The 19,618-nt window shown below is 40.3% G+C and overlaps 1 protein-coding gene across 8 annotated transcripts in view; it reads left to right on the forward strand.

The window, feature by feature from the left end:
- The window catches only part of ttll5 (tubulin tyrosine ligase-like family, member 5), a 119,537-nt gene extending 100,781 nt beyond the window's left edge, over positions 1-18,756 (forward strand). The window contains exons 31-34 of one of the 8 annotated variants that reach the window (XR_015513858.1): positions 9,295-9,377; positions 15,072-15,233; positions 15,316-16,531; positions 17,519-18,756. Coding sequence is in view for 2 of the 8 variants with exons in the window: in XM_087291113.1 (XP_087147239.1) it covers positions 9,295-9,377; positions 15,072-15,124 (136 nt within the window). In the remaining 6 variants the exon portion in view is untranslated. Of the gene's footprint in view, positions 1-9,294; positions 9,378-15,071 lie in introns of all 8 variants that reach the window. The other 7 variants (XR_015513855.1, XR_015513856.1, XR_015513857.1 and 4 more) reach the window with 7 other exon arrangements.
- The last annotated feature ends 862 nt before the right edge of the window (positions 18,757-19,618 follow it).

The following is a 19,618-nucleotide window of genomic DNA, read 5'->3' on the forward strand; positions in this document are numbered from 1 at the left end:
AGCAGAGCGCTGCGCTAAGATACCAGCGGACGCTTCACTAGCAGCATGTGGCCACCATGGAGTACTCCACACACACACACACACACACATCAGCACGCAACACATAATAAGAGCGTTTCCTCCCAGAGCATTTACACAGCATTCTGTAGAAGATTATCTTAATGTTTCCATTCATTAACATTATTAGCGTTAGCATATTGCCTGAAGGACCGAGACACCGTGCTCATAAAGGGATGGACATGGTCAGCAGCAATACTCAGGTAGGCTGTGGCGTTGATGCTCAATTGGTACTAATGGACCCAAAGAAAATCCCCCCCCACACCATTACACCACCACCACCAGCCTGAACCGCTGATACAAGGCAGGATGATCCATGCTTTCATGTTGTTGAGGCCAAATTGTGAGCCGAGCATCCGAATGTGTCAGCAGAAATGGAGACTCATCAGAGCAGGCAACGTTTCTCCAATCTTCTATTGTGCAATTTTATCATGCAGCTAGCAGGAGTGGTAAATACTGTTAAGGCTAACGCTAAATGCTTGACGTTTCTGCCAACCCGACTCTACATCATAACTTTTCAATCCAGATGGACGGGGCAACCATTACTGCATCCAAAACAGTGAAAAGCCTTGGAGTAACGATTGATGACCAACTAAATGTCTTCGATCACATCTCTAGAACTGCTCGATCTTGCAGATTCGCACTCTACAACATCAGAAAGGTCCGACTCTTCCTATCTGAACATGCAGCTCAACTCTTGTTCAAGCTCTTGTTCTCTCCAGACTGGACTATTGCGACTCTCTACTAGCCGGGCTTCCAGCTAACTCTATCAAACCTCTTCAGCTGCTCCAGAACGCAGCAGCACGAGTGATCTTTAATGAAGCTAAAAGAGCACATGTCACTCCGCTGCTCATCCGTTTGCACTGGCTGCCAGTTGCTGCTCGCATCAAATTCAGAGCTCTGATGTTTGCCTACAAAGCGACTTCTGGCTTTGCTCCTTCTTATCTGCTCTCACTTCTGCCGATGTATGTGTCCTCCAGAAACTTGCGTTCTGTGAATGAACGTCGCCTCGTGGTTCATCCCAAAGAGGGAAGAAATCACTTTCCCGAACTCTCGCGTTCAATCTGCCCAGTTGGTGGAATGAACTCCCTAACTGCATCAGAACGGCAGAGTCACTCGCTGTCTTCAAGAAACCACTAAAAACTCAACTATTTAGTCTCCACTTCCCTTCCTAATCTGCAATTGCCTCTCTGGCTCCACCGCTAACTGCACTACAGAAAAAATAAATAAAAAATTACTAATGTTTTGCTTCTTACACTTTACACACCTGAAACTCGCCTACAGCACTTCTTCATTGTTGCTCTTATAGTTGTGTAAATTGCTTCCTTGTCCTCATTTGTAAGTCGTTTTGGATAACAGTCTGCTAAATGACTAAATGTAAATGTAATGTAAATATCATATTAACAATAGAAAGGTTATTATCGTTTCTTTAAAACCAATTTTGAATGCAAGAACAATCCCAAGTAAACACACTACAGCAAAGATTAATGGTGGCCTACACAGTCATTCAAAGCTCAAAACAAGAGCCAAACTTTGCCTTGTACTTTGGAAGCACGTCTGAAATGAGAAGCGAAATGAGCTAGATGAGTGTCCAGAGATGGAGACTCGCTCCTGTTTTCCTGCCAGCGTGTGGAAAGGCACACAGGGGGAGGCGGAGGTGATTTCTGAAGCTCTGAGATATGAAGTTAAAGGCTCTGGACTCGGCAGTGTTTGCTCATACCGTGTTTACCCTCTCCGTGTGGAATTCCAGAGCCCCTCGCTCCCGGCCGCGCTGCATTTTTGTGGTTGGCCTGTGTGACATGGGAAAGTGTGGGAAAAACGGAAGCCTGAAAGCAGAAACTCGGGATTGGAAACACTGAAGCGGCAGAAGAGAAACCGGCAGGTGAAGACTCTGGAGGAGTAACGTCATAACACTGAAATATTCCAAGCCGTTCTAGGAATCGGTTTTGGTTTTAGTCAGTTCTCTGGCTGCTTTTTTGTTCATACTTTATTTTAATGTAGAAGTCACGCTATAACAAAGCATTGACTAAGGTACCTTTGGGGTGTTGCATGTTCTCCCCGTGTTGGCGTGGGTTTCCTCCAGCTGCTCCGGTTTCCCCCACAGTCCAAACACATGCGCTGTAGGGGAATTAGCTAAACAAAATTAGCCGAAGTGTATGAGTGTGTGTGTGAATGAGTGTTTATGGGTGTATTCCAGTACTGGGTTGCAGCTGGAAGGGCATCCGCTGTGTAAGACATATGCTGGAATAGTTGGCGGTTCATTCCTCTGTGGCGACCCCTCATGAATAAGTCTACTAAGCTGAAGGAAAATGAATGAATGATTTGCAAGTAGCTAGCATAATGGTAACACAACTAGCATGTAGCCAGCATTATGTTTACACAATTAGAATATAGCTGCTAGCTAACGTGAGTGTTAAATACTCTTAAGACGAATCAACAAATATCAACAAAATATCAACAAAAGAAAATCGATTATTTTCTGATAATAAAGAATATTGTTCACCTAAAAATGATGGACCTTACTTCAATTTTTCACACACCTAAAGCATTATAAACATGTAACAGCAGGAGTTCGCATGACATATGTGCTCTTTAAGTCGTCTGAATCGTCTGCATGAATAAGCGTTTAAATGTCAGTGTGTTGCTCCACATAAATCTGTCTGGATCCTGAATTAGAGCGCATGGATCATATGGACTGTTATGATCTGCTTTGTGGAGCGTGGCAGGATAAATCGCCCCTTTCAGATTCAGACGTTCAGCCGCTGATTTATACCTGCGTTCATCACTGCGAAAACATTAATAAGCTGCTCTGACTGTACTGCGCTCTGACATGAGCCAATGGGAATCAAGATCAGCCCAGCTAATTATCATATAAAAAACTGAAACATTAGGAAGAGAAAATGGCCACACTTCACATGTTTAATGCGATTCTTCTCCTGAAGGCATCTACATGCCGTTATTGAGCCACAGTCATAGCGCCACCTGCTGACAGGAGGAAATTTGGCATTAATCTGTGATTTTTCTCAGGTTTTATACAAATATATCAGCTTAAATTAATATCGTTCACAGTTCTTTGTCATCCTGATGCCACCCGGCGGCGATGAGCCCGGTGCGAGGTCCCTTTCATTGCTGCTTAGGGTTTTAATTTATTTCGGATTGTGAAAGTGAGAGTGATTATTGCGCCTCCCGATGGTGAATGCGGTTATGCACATGGCAGGAATTATTGGTTAGTTTGGTCATTTATTTTGCTAATTTGGCAATCAACTGACTCATCTGAGGAACTGTTTGAATTTCCACTTAGTAAAAATATCCAACCCAAGCTCATTCTGGAAACGTAGCCCCGCGGACGTTTCTGGAGACCGCGATTTACGTGGCCGGAGGTACGTAAAGGCCGCGTTTGTTTTTTTTTCGAGCGAACGCCGCAGGGCGGTGTGGCGCCGCTCCGCCCCTCCTCTTCGGGCTCGCCTCCGAGTGGAGGGCTTTCCCGATACAATCAGTTCGACCGCCTAGCTCACAGCGTTGCGTCGGCGGAGCGGAGGCCCGGGAGGACGAGCCGGAGCCGGCCGCGGTGGACGACGACCGGCATCGAGTCCGGGGAGCGGCGGGTTCCGGAAATCAGGTAAGACGAAAAAAGGAATCCGGAAAATGAGGGCGAGAACGCGGCGGGATCCGAAAACGCTGTCGAGATCGAAGACGGGGGCTTTTGCTTTTTTTTTTTTTTTTTTTTCGATCCGGCGGCTATTCGCGCGAGAACGGCGCGAACGCCGCGCGCTCCCGAGAGGCGCCGGCCCGAGACGCGATAAAGCGCGCACAGCGGCCTCTCGCGGATCCGCGAAAACAAAAAAACGCTCGAATACGTACCTCCCGGGACGTAAATCGCGGTCAGCAGAAACGTCCGCGGGGCTACGTTTCCACAATGAGCCCGGGTTGAAAATATCATTAGTGCTCCATTTGAGATGACACTACATACATACACTATGCTGTTGAGTGTGTAAGTGCATAAGCACATAGTGTATTCCCTAACTCCAGACTTCCAAACTATACTGAATTAAGTTGCTCTATCTTTTCCAACTGATCCGACTAACAGTTTTCCGAAAGCTTGCCTGGAAATGTGGAAAGATTCCGTTGACTAAACATTGGACCAAACTTTTTGACTGCATAACTTTGCGCCAGACTGTCATACAGACTTAAGGTTGGGCTCATTTAACTTAAGCTGCTTTTCCACTATCGTGCCAAACCGTTCTAAGAACACTTCGGTACGGTTACGGTTGTTTCTCCACTGAGCCTGGAACGGCGCGGCACGATTACAAACCGTTCTCGGCCCGGAATTCTCGGCACGGTTAGACAACCGTGCTGAACTGTGCTGACAGATTCTGTGTGTTGACGTCGCGACTCGGTTGCTAAGCTACCACAGCTGGCTCAGCAGAAGCGCGCTAGTCATCAAACATCCTCAATAAACTACAGTACATTTAATATAAAATAATGATCCAGGTCTAAACGATACAGTTTGAAAAGGGTTTTAAAACCATAGAGTAGTCTCTGGCAGAGAAGTGAATAACTCATCACATTCTTACGAAGATATTTTATTCATTAAAGTTATTATTTTATTGACTTGAATACAGACCTACTTCGCCTGCCTGAATGTGAGTTTATTGCACGCAGCGCTGTATTTCACAGCACAAAACTCGCTCTGATCCGGTAGAGCGACTTGCGCTGCTGACTTTTTTTTCCTGCTGCGCATCGAATAAAGCGAATAAAGTCACGCTTTGCATCGTCGATGTCCAAATTCCACAACAACATCACTATATCCATGGAACACGAACTTGCAGACTCTTTTAACAACGAGGAAATAATTGCACTTTTTAATTCAAAGCCAGGACAGCTTGTTAATACCGGCGAGACCACCTGACGGCGTGTTCGTGTTGTAATGTCGGCCGTCCAAAAGACTTTGCTTGAAAGCTTTATGGAGCGGCACTGTAACTGTCCAAGGTACTGTTGTATGCTTTATATTACAGCATATGCACTAATAAATAAGTCAAAAGAATGAATGAATTAAATAAATATGGATTCTTGAATGTCAGTATTGCTTTTACTCAAAAAATATCAATACGTTTTGACGAAGGTTTTATAAAAATAAAATTAGCAATTTTCATCATTTCAGCTATAGGCAATTATATGATTTAGTTTTACATAAGTTATGACATTTATGAGGCATGTAACATGTTTCTGTGTTTTTTTTTTTTTTGTGGTGATCTTTAATATAGCTACGCAAATATTTTCTAAAACGTCTAGCAATAATTCGCCTACAGCTTGTTAGTTAATTATGAACACAAAAATAGCCTAATTATAATAATAAAAATAAAAGGATCAAAATAAAAAGATAATAGAGCAGCATTTTGCTAAATATAATAGTGCTTTATATGCTTTAAATCCTGCAATATATGTGTTGTTTCATATTCGTTTTTTTTCACTTGCTGCATTCGTTATTTAATGTTTGAATAGTAAAACAAATAAAAACCATCGCTTAATTGGTTTCATTTTACCATCAAAATGTAGTATATTTTATATCATTATCAACTTTTGATATAAAAACGCAGTGTAATTTAATTAATTGTTAAAAATGAAATAATTTATGTGCTGTGTTTTTATTAGTGAAAGTGCCCGCTTACCTTTGACATGGCCTGTCCAAAATTATATTTCTGCCACGATAATGCAAATGCACTATTATTGTTGTCTTATCATTGTTTATTTTTCTGTTATGTTCAGAGATTTTAAATATTATTTATTTCCCCTTCAATTATTTTCAATCATCACGTTACATTTTGGTAATTTTCCCTCCAAATAAAATTTAGCCAGAGCTGCGCAACATATAAATAAATAAGGGTGCACATTTAGCACCCCTATTTGATAGAGCGGCATAACAGTGTTTAGTCACATGGTTGCTTTTGCTTTTATGAAAAAAATAAATAAATAGTTTCGGCTCTTATTTAACTTTAATTGAACAAAGGGAGCCGTTTACATTGCGTTACCAAGGCAACTACTGATGCGTTTTGTGTAATGTTTTAAAGAGCTTTGTCGCAGCACGACAGTGGAAAATGAAACCGTATCCGTGCTGTCTGGCCCGGTTTGGCACGGAATGGAACAGTTCTGTTTAAAGAACGATTCAGCACGATAGTGGAAAAGCGGCTTTAGACTGCCAATCTGCCAATCACTTTACGCATTGGGTTAGGCTTTACAGTCTCTATGTTCAGTCCTTTACTTCCACTGTATCTGTTCAGCTGAGGGAACGGAACCAACCCCGTGATGTCAGACACAACGATATTCCAAGATTGCAGCAGTCTAGCGCTGAAAACAATATTAAAACATGCCGTTTTTTAAAAATGGTTACATTAATGGAGTTTAATATATTTTCATTAAACTGGAAACCATTTTACAAAATAATATAAACTTGAGATTCACTTCCACTGTAAGGGCACCTATTATGCCAAAATCCCTTTTATAAGGGGTTTAAATATTGTTGTATGAATATATCCAGCTTCTGATGATAAAAAATTATTAATGCTATTGTTTATAATCAGACTTGATAAGAACAGTCTGCAGAAACACTTTGATTGACATTCTCCCTTTGTACGTGTCATTAGAGGGGAGAAGCTCCGCCCACTAGTCACCATCTCTCCCTCATTAGCATAAGACATTGTCTTGTTTTTGAATCTGCCACTATGCTGACACACAGCCATTTAAAGCCCCACCCTCTTCTGAAAAGAGCACAATCTCATTTGCATTTAAAGGGACAGTCACCAAAACACCACAATTAGCACCAAAGCCTAAAAGGGTCGGTTTCAGAGAGATGTCATAGTGTGCTATTTTGAGCTTTTAGAACTTCAGAGACATCAGAGATGCATTTTACATCTTGTAACTGGAAAAATAATAATAATTACAGCCAAACTAAAAGGAATAAGGCGTCCTCCAGAATAAAAAGACTCTGTTAAACAGCACTTGGGAAATATTTGAAAAGTTATATATTAGCTAAATGTTTTTGCTCCAGCACAATCTGAATTTACCGAGTGTCCCGGCTGCGATTTAACAAGCTCCACACCTCCACTTGTGTGCTGCTGTTGGCGCGCGGCCCGTCCACATCTGACCGCACACACTAATAGCCTTAAACTCCAATCGCCAATAAAGCCCTGAAGTGTCATTTCCTGCGCAGAGAGAGAGTTTTACACGTAATTCACAGCCTTTCTATCTGAGCAACCAAATGAAAGGACAACTTTGTGGCCCCTACAAGGCAGCTCTGTGCGCCCTCATTAGTGCACTAATGCGGCTCTGGCGGACTCCCTTAAATACCAGCTCGCCTTTATTTATTGTTCCCCAAAAATGCTTAGCGGATTTAACGTGCAGAGTTACAGGCATGTCGGGCCCCGTTTAGCCTGGGATAATTGTGCCGGCTCTCCTTCTTTAGAGAGACGCGCATTATTCTTGTGTTAATTGTGAGGGAGCGCCGGTCATTAGGGCTCTTTTTACTGCAAGAAAGAGTGAGCTATGTGTGCTTCTAATATACAGTTGGTGGCTGAATTATTCTGAAAAGTGCAATTCTTTATTTTTGCGATATGCAATATGACAGAAACATTTAAATACCAGCCACTGCACTCCCAACAAAATGATAAAGGGCCCTATCATACACCCGGCGCAGTGTGGCGCAAGGCGCGGCGCAATACTTGATTGGTAGTTTCAGCTTGGCGCAAGAGTGGTTTTGAGGCGCTGTTTAAATAGCAAATGCATTAGCGCTCATATGTGCGCCCATAGGCGTTCTGGTCTAAAAAGGAAGGTGTTCTGAGGCGCACTGCTGGCGCGCTGCTATTTTGAGAAACTAAAATAGATTTTTCATTAGACCAAAACTAACCCGGTCTAAACTCCAGCGCAGAGTTGCTCCTCGCCTACACACTGCTTAATACACACAAGAGAGCAACAGGCAAATATCTTTACATATGAAAACATTTAAATATTAAGGATATATATAGGATATAATAAGAATAGATATAGGATATAAATATAAAGGATTAAAATATTACAAAACATATTATTTTCTAGCCGACATAAATATGAAAAATCACTGCTTTTATGTCTTCTTCATCTCGGGAGGCTTTTTCAGTTCATTCATAACAATTTGCTTTTGTATAATGTTATTATTATTATCAGTATTATTTATTATATCCATATTTATATTTGTTTTATTAAAAACAAGCTTAGATTTGCCCACCTGTCAGGTTTTAGACCATATGGGGCACAGCATGTGTTTTAGGATATAACTCAGGTTTTTGAGCACATTTTGTTATTATTGTTCATTTATTCGTTTGCTGGAAATTAGAACTGAATTTAGAAATAGTTTTGAAACGAATATTTGCGCTTAACAAACTAAAGTATTTATTTATAGATCCATTATCTCTCATTCTCACGCAGTAGATGCTCTGTTTAACTGTTTTCTGTTAAAAAACTCTTAACTGTTTACTGTTTGCTTGTGAAATGCTCAGTTTTTCCACTTAGACTTACTTTGCGTCCTGTAAATAGTGAATGCGCTCTTGGCGTGATGCAGTTGACTCTTAAAGGGAATGGGAGATGAGACTCTGATTGGTTTATTCTCAAAACACACCTATAACTCATTAAGAAAATGAACTCAACCCTTTTAGACCATGTGCCACGGCGCAAAGCGGATTTTCCCATCCTTAAATTAGCAAAAATGCGTCCTGACACACCCTGAAAGCGATTGCGCCCTGCGTTTTGCGCTCTGCGCATGGACCGTCAAAATAGAGCCCAAAGGCTTTCAATCTAACACATTTTAGTAGCCTGTTATTTATTTAATAGGCTACTGAGTGACTGATGTTCTGACTTTCATTTTCAAAGCGTCTGCTAGTTATTTTATTTTCAAGACCTGAGGTGAACTATCTGCTGCTGCCTTCAGTATGGCAGTAAATGGTGGAACTTTCGGGAACCTTTAACACTGAATCAAGCCCATAATCAGTACCTGAGGCGATCATTGTCATTCTAGGTTATGCTGTTGTTCTGTCGCTGAAGTAGCATTTCTACAAAAGACCTTTCACACATCCCCATGGCAGATGGTTAGGAGAAAAACTCCCTTTAACATGGAAAAGAGAGCTGTTATCGCACGCCACGTGGTCTGTAGCTAGGACACGGTGTAAGGCATTGTGATGAGACTGTAATTATCATGTTATTTGTCCACAGGACAGCTTTATCTGAGACTCCAGCTGCTCACACGACCACCAGTGGACAACATGTGGTGTATGACACTGTGTGCGCAAAGACAGGTGAGGACACACACAGACACACACACACACACACATAGAGATAGCTGTTCACTAGCTATGTTTACATTCAGAGATGTGAATTAGATGCGCAAAACTGTAACATCGCATAAAACATTAGCGAATACAGCAGCGTTTCCATCCAATGAGAAACAAAACAGAACAGAACCCTCACTTGCACAGATATTGCTGAGAGAAGTGTAGTTGTTAGTAGAAGTGTGGTGTTTTTTCTTCTCTAATAAATGAGTTGCTCCTCAGAAGACGAAGTGCAATGAACGCGGGGAATGTGGTGGCTTTTGGAGGTGTGACGCCCCATTTACACGGGGCGTCAGCGTTAACGCTTCCCATTTTGAATGGGTGACGTCAGGCGTTGCCGAACTGCATTGTGGATCCATCGGCGCCGCTTCAGAGGTGTTGCTCACTGCAGAGGTTGGGACTTGCTCAACTTTTCAAGCGCCGGCGGAAGCGTCAGCCAGACAATCAGATCGCTGTATGCAAATACACCAGCTCAGACAGTGGCCTATTGCAGACTATTTTCATTGGCTGACGCTGCTATGACGATCGCGTCACCCCCAACTTCAGACACGCCTTCAGTCAAGTGTTGACGCTGAAGCCCCGTGTGAATGGGGCGTGAGACGCTCTTTGGGTGTTCAGACAGATGCTCAAGTCTGTTCTGGAGAGAATAATAATAATAATAGAAGAATAATAATACTGAAAAACTGTGATGATTGACTGACAACAACATTTCACATCTGCAACAATGGAAAGCTGAAAACATGGAGACCCTAAACCACACATTTACACTCACGGCAACTTTATTAGGTACACCTGTCCAACTGCTCGTTAACGCAAATTTCTCATCGCGCAAATGCCTTGTTGATGAGGCCAGAGGTCAGAGGAGAATGGCCAGACTGGTTCCAGCTGAGAGAAAGGCAACAGTAACTCAAATAAGCACTCGCTACAACCGAGCTCTGCAGAAGAGCATCTCTGAACACACAACACGGCCAACCTTGAGGCGGATGGGCTACAGCAGCAGAAGAGCACACCGGGTGCCGCTCCTGTCAGCTAAGAACAGGAAACTGAGGCTACAATTCACACAGACTCACCAAAACTGGACAATAGAAGATTGGAGAAACGTTGCTGCTCTGATGAGTCTCCATTTCTGCTGACACATTCGGATGCTCGGGTCAGTATTTGGCCTCAACAACATGAAAGCATGGATCATCCTGCCTTGTATCAGCGGTTCAGGCTGGTGGTGGTGGTGTAATGGTGTGGGGGAGATTTTCTTTGGGTCCATTAGTACCAATTGAGCATCAACGCCACAGCCTACCTGAGTATTGCTGCTGACCATGTCCATCCCTTTATGAGCACAGTGTCTCCATCTTCTGATGGCTACTTCCAGCAGGATAACGCAGCATGTCATAAAGCTCAATCATCTCAGACTGGTGAACATGACGATGAGTTCACTGTACTCAAATGGCCTCCACAGTCACCAGAGCTCAATCCAATAGAGCAGCTTTGGGATGTGGTGAACGGGAGATTGGCATCATGGATGTGCAGCCGACAAATCTGCAGGAACAATGTGACGCTATCATGTCGATATGGAGCAAAGTCTCGGGAATATTTCCAGTAGCTTGTTGAATCTACGCCACGAAGGATTAAAGCAATTCTGAAGACAAAAAGGGTGTCCAAGTAAGGTGTACCTAATAAAGTGGCCAGTTATTGTACATCTGATCATCATCTGTTGATGCGTATACACAGAGTTTCTTTATGAAATGTCTTTCCATCATAGTTTATGCACATTTTTCCTCATCAGATAAAAAGTTTATCCTCCTCAGTGATAAAATACACATCTCGGCATGTCCAGTAAGCATTTTTTCATGGAATATTCCAAAATGTGCACAAAAATAGGTGGATGGAAACTCAGCTCCAGCAGGTCCAGCATTGTGTTTTGTCAGATGAATGCTGGTGCTCATGCCAGCTCAGGCTCTGGTATTTTAATGAGGAGCCTTGGCAGTGGGATTGAGGCCGGTGTGTCCGAGCAGCTGGACATAGTGACCATTCCTGCATGAGCTTTAATACCAGACATTGCATGAGCATCTAGTGTTGCTGAGCAGATTTCTTTAACCTATTCTAAAACTAAATATTTTTAAGAACTCATTTCTAATGCATAGATTCTTTCATCTTTGTCTTGATGACTAGATATTCTTCAAGACACTAGTGTTCAGCTTAAAGTGACATGTAAAGGCTTCACTAGGGTAATCAGGGTAACGTTAGGGTAATTAGGCAAGTCATTGTATAACAGCGGTTTGTTCTGGAGACAATCCAACACTAATATTGCTGAAGGGGCGAATAATATTGACCTTAAAATGGGTTTAAAACATTTAACTACTGTATTCTAGCCGAAATAAAACAAATCAGACTTTCTCCAGAAAAAGGATACAGATTTTGCAGCAGGGTGAACTGACGTCAACACTCTCTACACCATATGTTACTCGTGCAGAGGTCAGAATTGGTGTGGAGGAGCTTTCTGCTGTCTTGTGTTGGGTTCCAGTGCTTGATTGGCTGTTTTTGACTCATTATAGCTTAAACACAGATTTGAAGTTGTAGAAGAAGTGTTGATTGGTCAAGAAAGCATTTCTGGAAACAAGTCTATTCTACTACTAAGTTGCATTTATTTGATTAAATATACAGTGAAAACTGTAAAATATATATTTATCCGTTTATTCATTTTCCTTAGGGACTAATACCTTAACTGGAAAACACCCAAACACACTCATTCACTAATACACTACGGCCAATTCAGTTCATCAGTTCCCCTATAGAGCATGTGTTTGGACTGTGGGGGAAACCACAGCACTCAAAGGAAACCCATACTAACATTGTTGATTCTGATGCTTATCAATGATGAAAACTGCTTCATATTTCAATTTTCATTTAGTTACAAGTCTCTTTGCTTAGTAGAAAGTGCAAAAGAGCAGCATTTATTCAAAATCGATTTATTTTGAGTCTTTAACATCACTTTTCATCAATGTTATGCATGAGTGCTGCTTAAATATTAATAACAATAAAATAACAGCAGGAACACTTTAGCTTAAGGGACAATTCTCACATTTAGCTAGTTATTTATTATTTCGGCTGTTTAAATATACTTATAAAGGGTCTGCAGGGTCTTATTGACCTTATTCTGCGATGCGGAAGTGCGCTCGTTTTTGCGATTGTTTTAGAACTTCTGATTCAGTTCCCAATGGGAGAATGACTAGGAGTAATAAACGGCAGAAAACGGTCAAACTACTCGCTCGACAAACAACTGTGATCATAACTATACAGACAAAGCGGAAGGATATAATAAGAAAACATCAGTGTTAGCAGCATCAAGCAGCATAATGAGCTGTTTTTAATATCTGAAAATGAATGGAAGTGAACGAGACCGGAAGTCTCGAGCCAAAAAGATTCAAACGGCTGCGCCCGCTCGTACACGAAGAACGTGAATTCTACGTCCAGGGTTCAACGCTAAGGATTTTTTCTACTGGCCCGATTGGGCCAGCGGTTCAGATTTTTACCTGCCCGGCCAATATTTTCACTGGCCCCACCAAAAAAAAAAGTTAATAGCTATTTCTTAGCCACATGTTTTTAATATTGTGTCAAAAATGTGTTTGAATCTAGAATTTAATATTTTTAAAATGTTAAAAAATGTATGAGCATATCTTTGCATTGTACCCACGTAAATGTTTGCTTCCAAGACATTCTTTTAGCCTCATAAATTCATTTTGCTGTACTGGTTTTTACCAGGTTAAAAAAAACGACATGCTCACAGCATCCAATCAGATAGAAGGAACCGGAAAGCAATATGGTGTATACAACATCACTGAGAAGGCAGCATTTAAAGGCTTAAAAGAACAAACCGTTTCTAGGACTGCATTCATATGCAATTGACAAATAGTTGCAGACAAATTGAACTTTTGTGACAAGGCACTACGAATCGGGCCAGTAACAATTCTGTCTACTGTCCAGAGTGCCTCGCACGCTGGCCCCGGGCAACCGGGCAGTCCTTATTGTTGAGCCCTGACATCCCTAATCCTCCCTATTACCTATTAATAAGCAGCACATTATCAGTTTATTTAGCTAAAAGTCATTATTAAAGGTTTATTAATAGCGAGAATTGTACCTTAAAGGGCACCTATAGTGAAAAATCTACTTTTCAAGCTGTTTGGACAGACATGTGTGTAAGTATAGTGTACATACCGTCATATTTGAGGTGATATAAACACACACAATCCTTTTTTAAATCAATTTAACAACATAAAAACGGTGGACCAATTGGAGTGCTTTTTAGAGCGACCGCAACTTGACGTGTCTTCCTTAGTGTTGAATAGATGAATGGAACTCAAACAGGTTCGTGACGATTGAATGCTGACCGATTTAGTGTGAACTGACCCTTTAAGAGTCCCATCAGCACCTGCAGCTCCGCCTGAAGTTCACAGATGCAGTGGGAAAGGCATCTGAGCGAGGACAGAAAGCGCTGCTGTTGTTTTAGTGAGTTTAGACGGATCCACACGGCCACATTCTCTAAAATCAGCCGTCAGCACGCATCAGCGTCGCCCTGTAAACAGCCCTCCATTGTTGTCTTGTTTTTCCTCTTGGTTGTTTCCGCTCGACCTCGTCTCACTTTACACTCAGATCTCAGCCAAACGCTGTCAGACGATATCAGCAAAGAGCATTAATAATGAAGGAAAAACATCGATCGTGAAGTTAGAGGAGATAGTTCACGCAAAAAATGACTTTTACTCACCATTTGCTCTCTCTTTCAAACTTTTAGGAGTTTCTTTCTTCGGTTAAACATGAAAGAAGAGATTTTAAAGAAGACCAAATGATGTTTGCTGATTATTTAAATTATTTTAATTAAAATGAGCTGAAACAACACAATTCTTGAGTTTTTTTGGGGGGTAACTTAATTAGTTCATGTTGTCCCAGTATTTTACAGCGTATATTACCTGACAAAAGTCTTGTCGTGGATCCCAAGTTGTAAGAGAAACAAATAATAACTTCTAGTTGATCATTTAAAGTGTCAGAAGGTGGATTTCTCTGCTGAATCATCTGCATCAAGCATCACCAATACTGCAGAAGACCTGCTGGAATCAGCATGAGCCAAGATTCACATAGAAATCAGTCAAGTTTGGTGAAGGAGAAATCATGGTTTGGGGTCATTCAGTATGGGGGCGTGCGAGAGATCTGCGCTCCTTCTCATACTTCAGCCTCCACATCAAAGCTCCTGTAAGCAAAGAAGCTCAAGGATTGGCCAGCCCAGTCACCCGATATGAACATTATTGAGCATGTCTGGGGTAAGATGAAGGAGGAGGCGTTGAAGATGAATCCAGAGAATCTTGATGAACTCTGGGAGTCACATCGCACCGCTATCCATGTGACATTGCTCATACATATACATATATATATATAAATATATATATATATATATATATATATATATATATATATATATATATATATATATATATATATATATCTTGTGTTGATATGTATGTATGTACAGTATATTGTGCATCCCGAGCTCCTAAATGTTGATTGTGATGTGAACTGTTACTTTAATAGCAGTAAACGTGATCTTCAGTGTCGTGTTACAGTAAACTGATAGACGTGTGTGTGTGTGTGTGTGTGTGTGTGTGTGTGTGTTGGCAGGTCTGTCGGTGTACAGTAAACTCTTCCACACTCAGGGCTCCAGGAACAGATGAATGACCATCAGCTGCTCTCTGGGATACTTTTACACACTCATGAAACCCCCCTGTCAGAAACTCACAGCCTCTTCAAACTTGACTACACTCCCTTATGTTTCAGCCTTATGTGTGTGTTCTTCTTTGTTTTGTTTTTTTGAGTGTGTATGTGTCTGGATCTGAAGGCTTTCTGTCTCACGTGTGATTTTCAGCCCATGCTAAAGAGCGCAGACTGATGTCTCTCAACACTGAGAACGCCAACAGCCGAGTTTTAGCACGTTTACATGAGTTCAGACGCTCTCCACCTGCGCAAGTGCCTCAGTCAACCACAGATACAACAATCACCAGGTAAAGCTGATGAGGGGTGAGGAAAATACAAGAAGAAAAAGGAGACGCTTGGAGTATTTCTGCTTTGTTTATAAAGTAATCGTCCGTACGTCAAGATCAGTTCAGTTTTTATGATGTTTCTTATTTTAGGGGTATTAAATTGGTCTGAAAAAGGGATAGTTCACCCAGAAATGGTGATTCTGTCATCGTTTACTCGTAGGTATTTATGTATACCTACAGTGTTCTATTGAACACAAAAGAAGATATTTTGTAGAATGTTGGAAACTTGTAAGCGTTGACTTGCATTAGGAAAATCCAATAGTATGAAAGTGACAGGTTTCCAGCTTTCTTTAAATATCTTTTGTGTTCAACAGCAGAAAGAAACTCTGAAAGGTTTGAAACGAGTAAATAATGACTGAATTTGTTTTATTTTTGGGGTGAACCGACCCTTTCTAAAGCAAAACACTTGGTTGTTTTAAGCATTAAATCATTTGAAGGGACAGTTCACACAAATAAATTACAATTCTGTCATCATTTACTCAACCTATGCAGCATTGGGTTTGTTTTTGTTCTGTTGAACACAATAGAAGATATTTTGAAGAATGTTGGAAACCTGTAACCATTGACTTGCATTATAGAAAAAAAAAACAATTGTATGAAAGTTACAGGTTTCCAAGTTTCTTCAAAATATCTTTTGTGTTCAGCTGAAGAAAGAAACTCTGAAAGGTTTAGAAGGAGTAAATGATGAGAAATTATTTTTTTGGGGTGAACTGTGCCTTTAACTCTAAAGCAAAACAAACATTTTATGTATTTAGTCATTTGAAGGGACAGTTCACCCAAAATTTACAATTCTGTCATCATTTACTCAACCTATACTGCATTGAGATCTTTTTCTTCTTTTGAACACAAAAGAAGATATTTTGAAAAATGTTGGAAACCTGTAACCATTGACTTGCATCATAGAAAAAAACAATAGTATGAATGTTACACTTTTCCAGCTCTCTTTAAAATATCTCCTTTGGTGTTCAACAGAAGAAAGAAACTCTGAAAGGTTTAGATTCAGTAAAGAAAGAATAAATGATGAGAAATTTCATTTTTTGGGTGAACTGTGCCTTTAATTCTAAAGCAAACAAATATTTTAGGCATTAAGTCATTTGAAGGGATAGTTCACCCAAAAATGACAATTCTGTCATCATTTACTCATCTTATGCAGCATTGAGTTTGTTTTTGTTCTGTTGAACACAGAAGAAGATATTTTGAAGAATGTTGGAAACCTGTAACCATTAGCTTGCATTGTAGGATTAACCAATAGTATAAAAGTTACAGGTTTCCAGCTTTCTTTAAAATATCTTTTGTGTTCAGCTGAAGAAAGAAACTCTGAAAGGTTTGAAACGAGTAAATAATGACTGAAAATGTTTAATTTTGGGGTGAACCGACCCTTTAATTCTAAAGCAAAACTAATTTTATTTAAGATATAAAGTCATTTGGCGGGATAGTTCACCCAAAAATGACAATTCTGTCATCATTTACTCATCCTATACTGTATTGAATTCTTTTTTCTTCTGTTGAACACAAAAGAAGATATTTTGACGAATGTTGGAAACCTGTAACCATTGACTTGCATTGTAGGAACTACAAATAGTATAAAAGTTACAGTTTTCCAGCTTTTTTAAACATATACATATCTTATATAACGTATATATACAGGTATGTAACATATATTTTGTGTTCAACAGAAGAAAGAAACTCTGAAAGGTTTGAAACGAGTAAATAATGACTGAAAGTACATTTTTGGGTGAACTGTGCCTTTAATTCTAAAGCAAAACAATTGGTTGTTTGTATTAAGTCATTTATTGTATTTAGTTCACCCAAAAAATACGAATCTGCCATCCTTTACTCAACCTATACTGCAATGAGTTTCTTTTTTTCTTCTGTTGAACGCAATAGAAGATATTTTGAAGAATGTTGGAAACCTGTAACCATTGACTTGAATTGTAAGAAAAACGAATAGTATGTAAGGTGTTACAGGTTTCCAGCTCTCTTTAACATATATTCTTTTGCGTTCAGCTGAAGTAAAAATGCTGTAAGGTGAACTGTCCCTTTAATTCTAAAGCAAAACTATTTATCAAGTATTAAGTCACTTAAAGGGATAGTTCATCCAAAAATGAACACTTAATTTACTGTTAATTTTCAAGTTACATTCCCTCAGGCCAGTGAAGATTTAGATGTATTTTTATTCAGTACAACATTATTGCATTATTACATTCATCTACTGAATTTAGAAAAGTCTCCTCCATCTTTAAAGATCTGTGTAGATCAACAGGACATGCTCATTTTTGGATGAACTATTCTTTAATGTTAAGAAAACGAGTATTAATATCATACTTTGTTTGCCACTAAATGATTCTGGATTTAGATCTGTAGATGTTTGTACTTTATTATTTGTTCACTCTCTTTAGCATTCAGTTTTGAACCCATGGCCTGGTAACACTTGATGTATCCTGCTCCAAATGTCCTGATGTTGATGACAACGAGCGTTCACTTTGACTTTTGTTTACAAATGGCCAAAATGAATTGACGACAGGACAAACGGCACATTTTTTTGAATGAGTTGATGTTAAAAAACAACCATGTGAATTCATTTTATTATGCAGAATAACCTTATGCAACAGGAATATCAATGTTTGATTTAATGTGTACTAGTGTTGCCACTGGAGTTAAGTACTAATCGATACTGACATTTTAAAAAATGTCCATTTTCCAATAACATTTGTGAGCGTTCTCAAACAGCGCTGATTTGCCATTGTGTTCACCAGTGCTCAACAGAAATGACTGTGATTGGCCGTGAACATCATCAGCTCACCGAACTCACTGCTGTTTACTGAGTGTACACAGATGCAGGGAGTGTTTTAAAGTCACGTCGATCAGCTGGTTTGTCTATAAGCTGACATACGAGCGATTCCTTGATGAATGACGACTTTAAAACACTCCGGTGTCCCAGTATCTGTGGTTCCACTCAGTAAGCAGTGGCGAGTTTGGTGAACTGATGACCTTCACAGTCATTTCTGTTGAGCACGTTAATGTCAAATCAGCGCCGTTTAAGAACGAGCTCAAATGTTAGCAGGAAACGGACGCTTTTAAAATGTCAGTATCGAGACAACACCAGTGTGTACAGTGTATTATCTCCTGAATTTACTTGAATGTCCTCTTATGCATGATCAAATGTGAGCAATGAAACTCCATTGACCATTGAAGACCACCATTTTTGTAATGTTATTGTACTTTTTAACATGTTGTTGTCTCAGTAAACTGGACATGCCAACTAACTCATGATTTTCTTCCCAGGCATCATCATATTCAGCAATTCATGACAAACTTCAGACTCCAACAGCTGTTTTTGTCATTTTAATTAAAAAAAAAGGGGTGTTTTCAGGAGTAATAGCAGTAGAAACATTAGCAGATGGTGATCTAGAAGTTCATGTGAGTCAAGATATTCTAGATGAAAGCGGAGAGCTTCGAGGTTCTCCAGAGTTTAGTCTTAGGGTGCATGCACGACCACCGAAGCATTTTGTGCTGCAGCAAAGAGGTGCTTCAGTGGACACACGCCCGTAGTCTGGATCTGGGTCTAGAGGAGTTTAGTCTTAGTCTGCATCTGGGTCTTGAGGCGTCTAATCTTAATCTGGGTCTTGGTTAGTCTAGATGTGTTTTTTTGAAGGGGCAAGTCTTGGTTTGGATATGGGTCTTCATGGTCTAGTCTTAGTTAGAATCTGAGTCTTGTGGGGTTTTGTCTGGGTCTTAAAGTCTATGGTCAGTCTAGATCTGGTTCTTGAAGGGGCAAGTCTTGGTTTGGATATGGGTCTTCATGGTCTAGTCTTAGTTAGAATCTGAGTCTTGTGGGGTTTTGTCTGGGTCTTGAAGTCTATGGTCAGTCTAGATCTGGTTCTTGAAGGGGAAAGTCTTGGTTTGGATATGGGTCTACATAGTCTAGTTTTAATTAGAATCTGAGTCTTGTGGGGGGTTGTCTGGGTCTTAAAGTCTATGGTCAGTCTAGATCTGGTTCTTGAAGGGGCAAGTCTTGGTTTGGATATGGGTCTACATAGTCTAGTTTTAATTAGAATCTGAGTCTTGTGGGGGGTTGTCTGGGTCTTAAAGTCTATGGTCAGTCTAGATCTGGTTTTTGAAGGGGCA

This window comes from Danio rerio, chromosome 17 (genome assembly GCF_052040795.2).
Source record: "Danio rerio strain M-AB ecotype USA chromosome 17, GRCz13ab, whole genome shotgun sequence".
Taxonomy (NCBI): domain Eukaryota; kingdom Metazoa; phylum Chordata; class Actinopteri; order Cypriniformes; family Danionidae; genus Danio; species Danio rerio.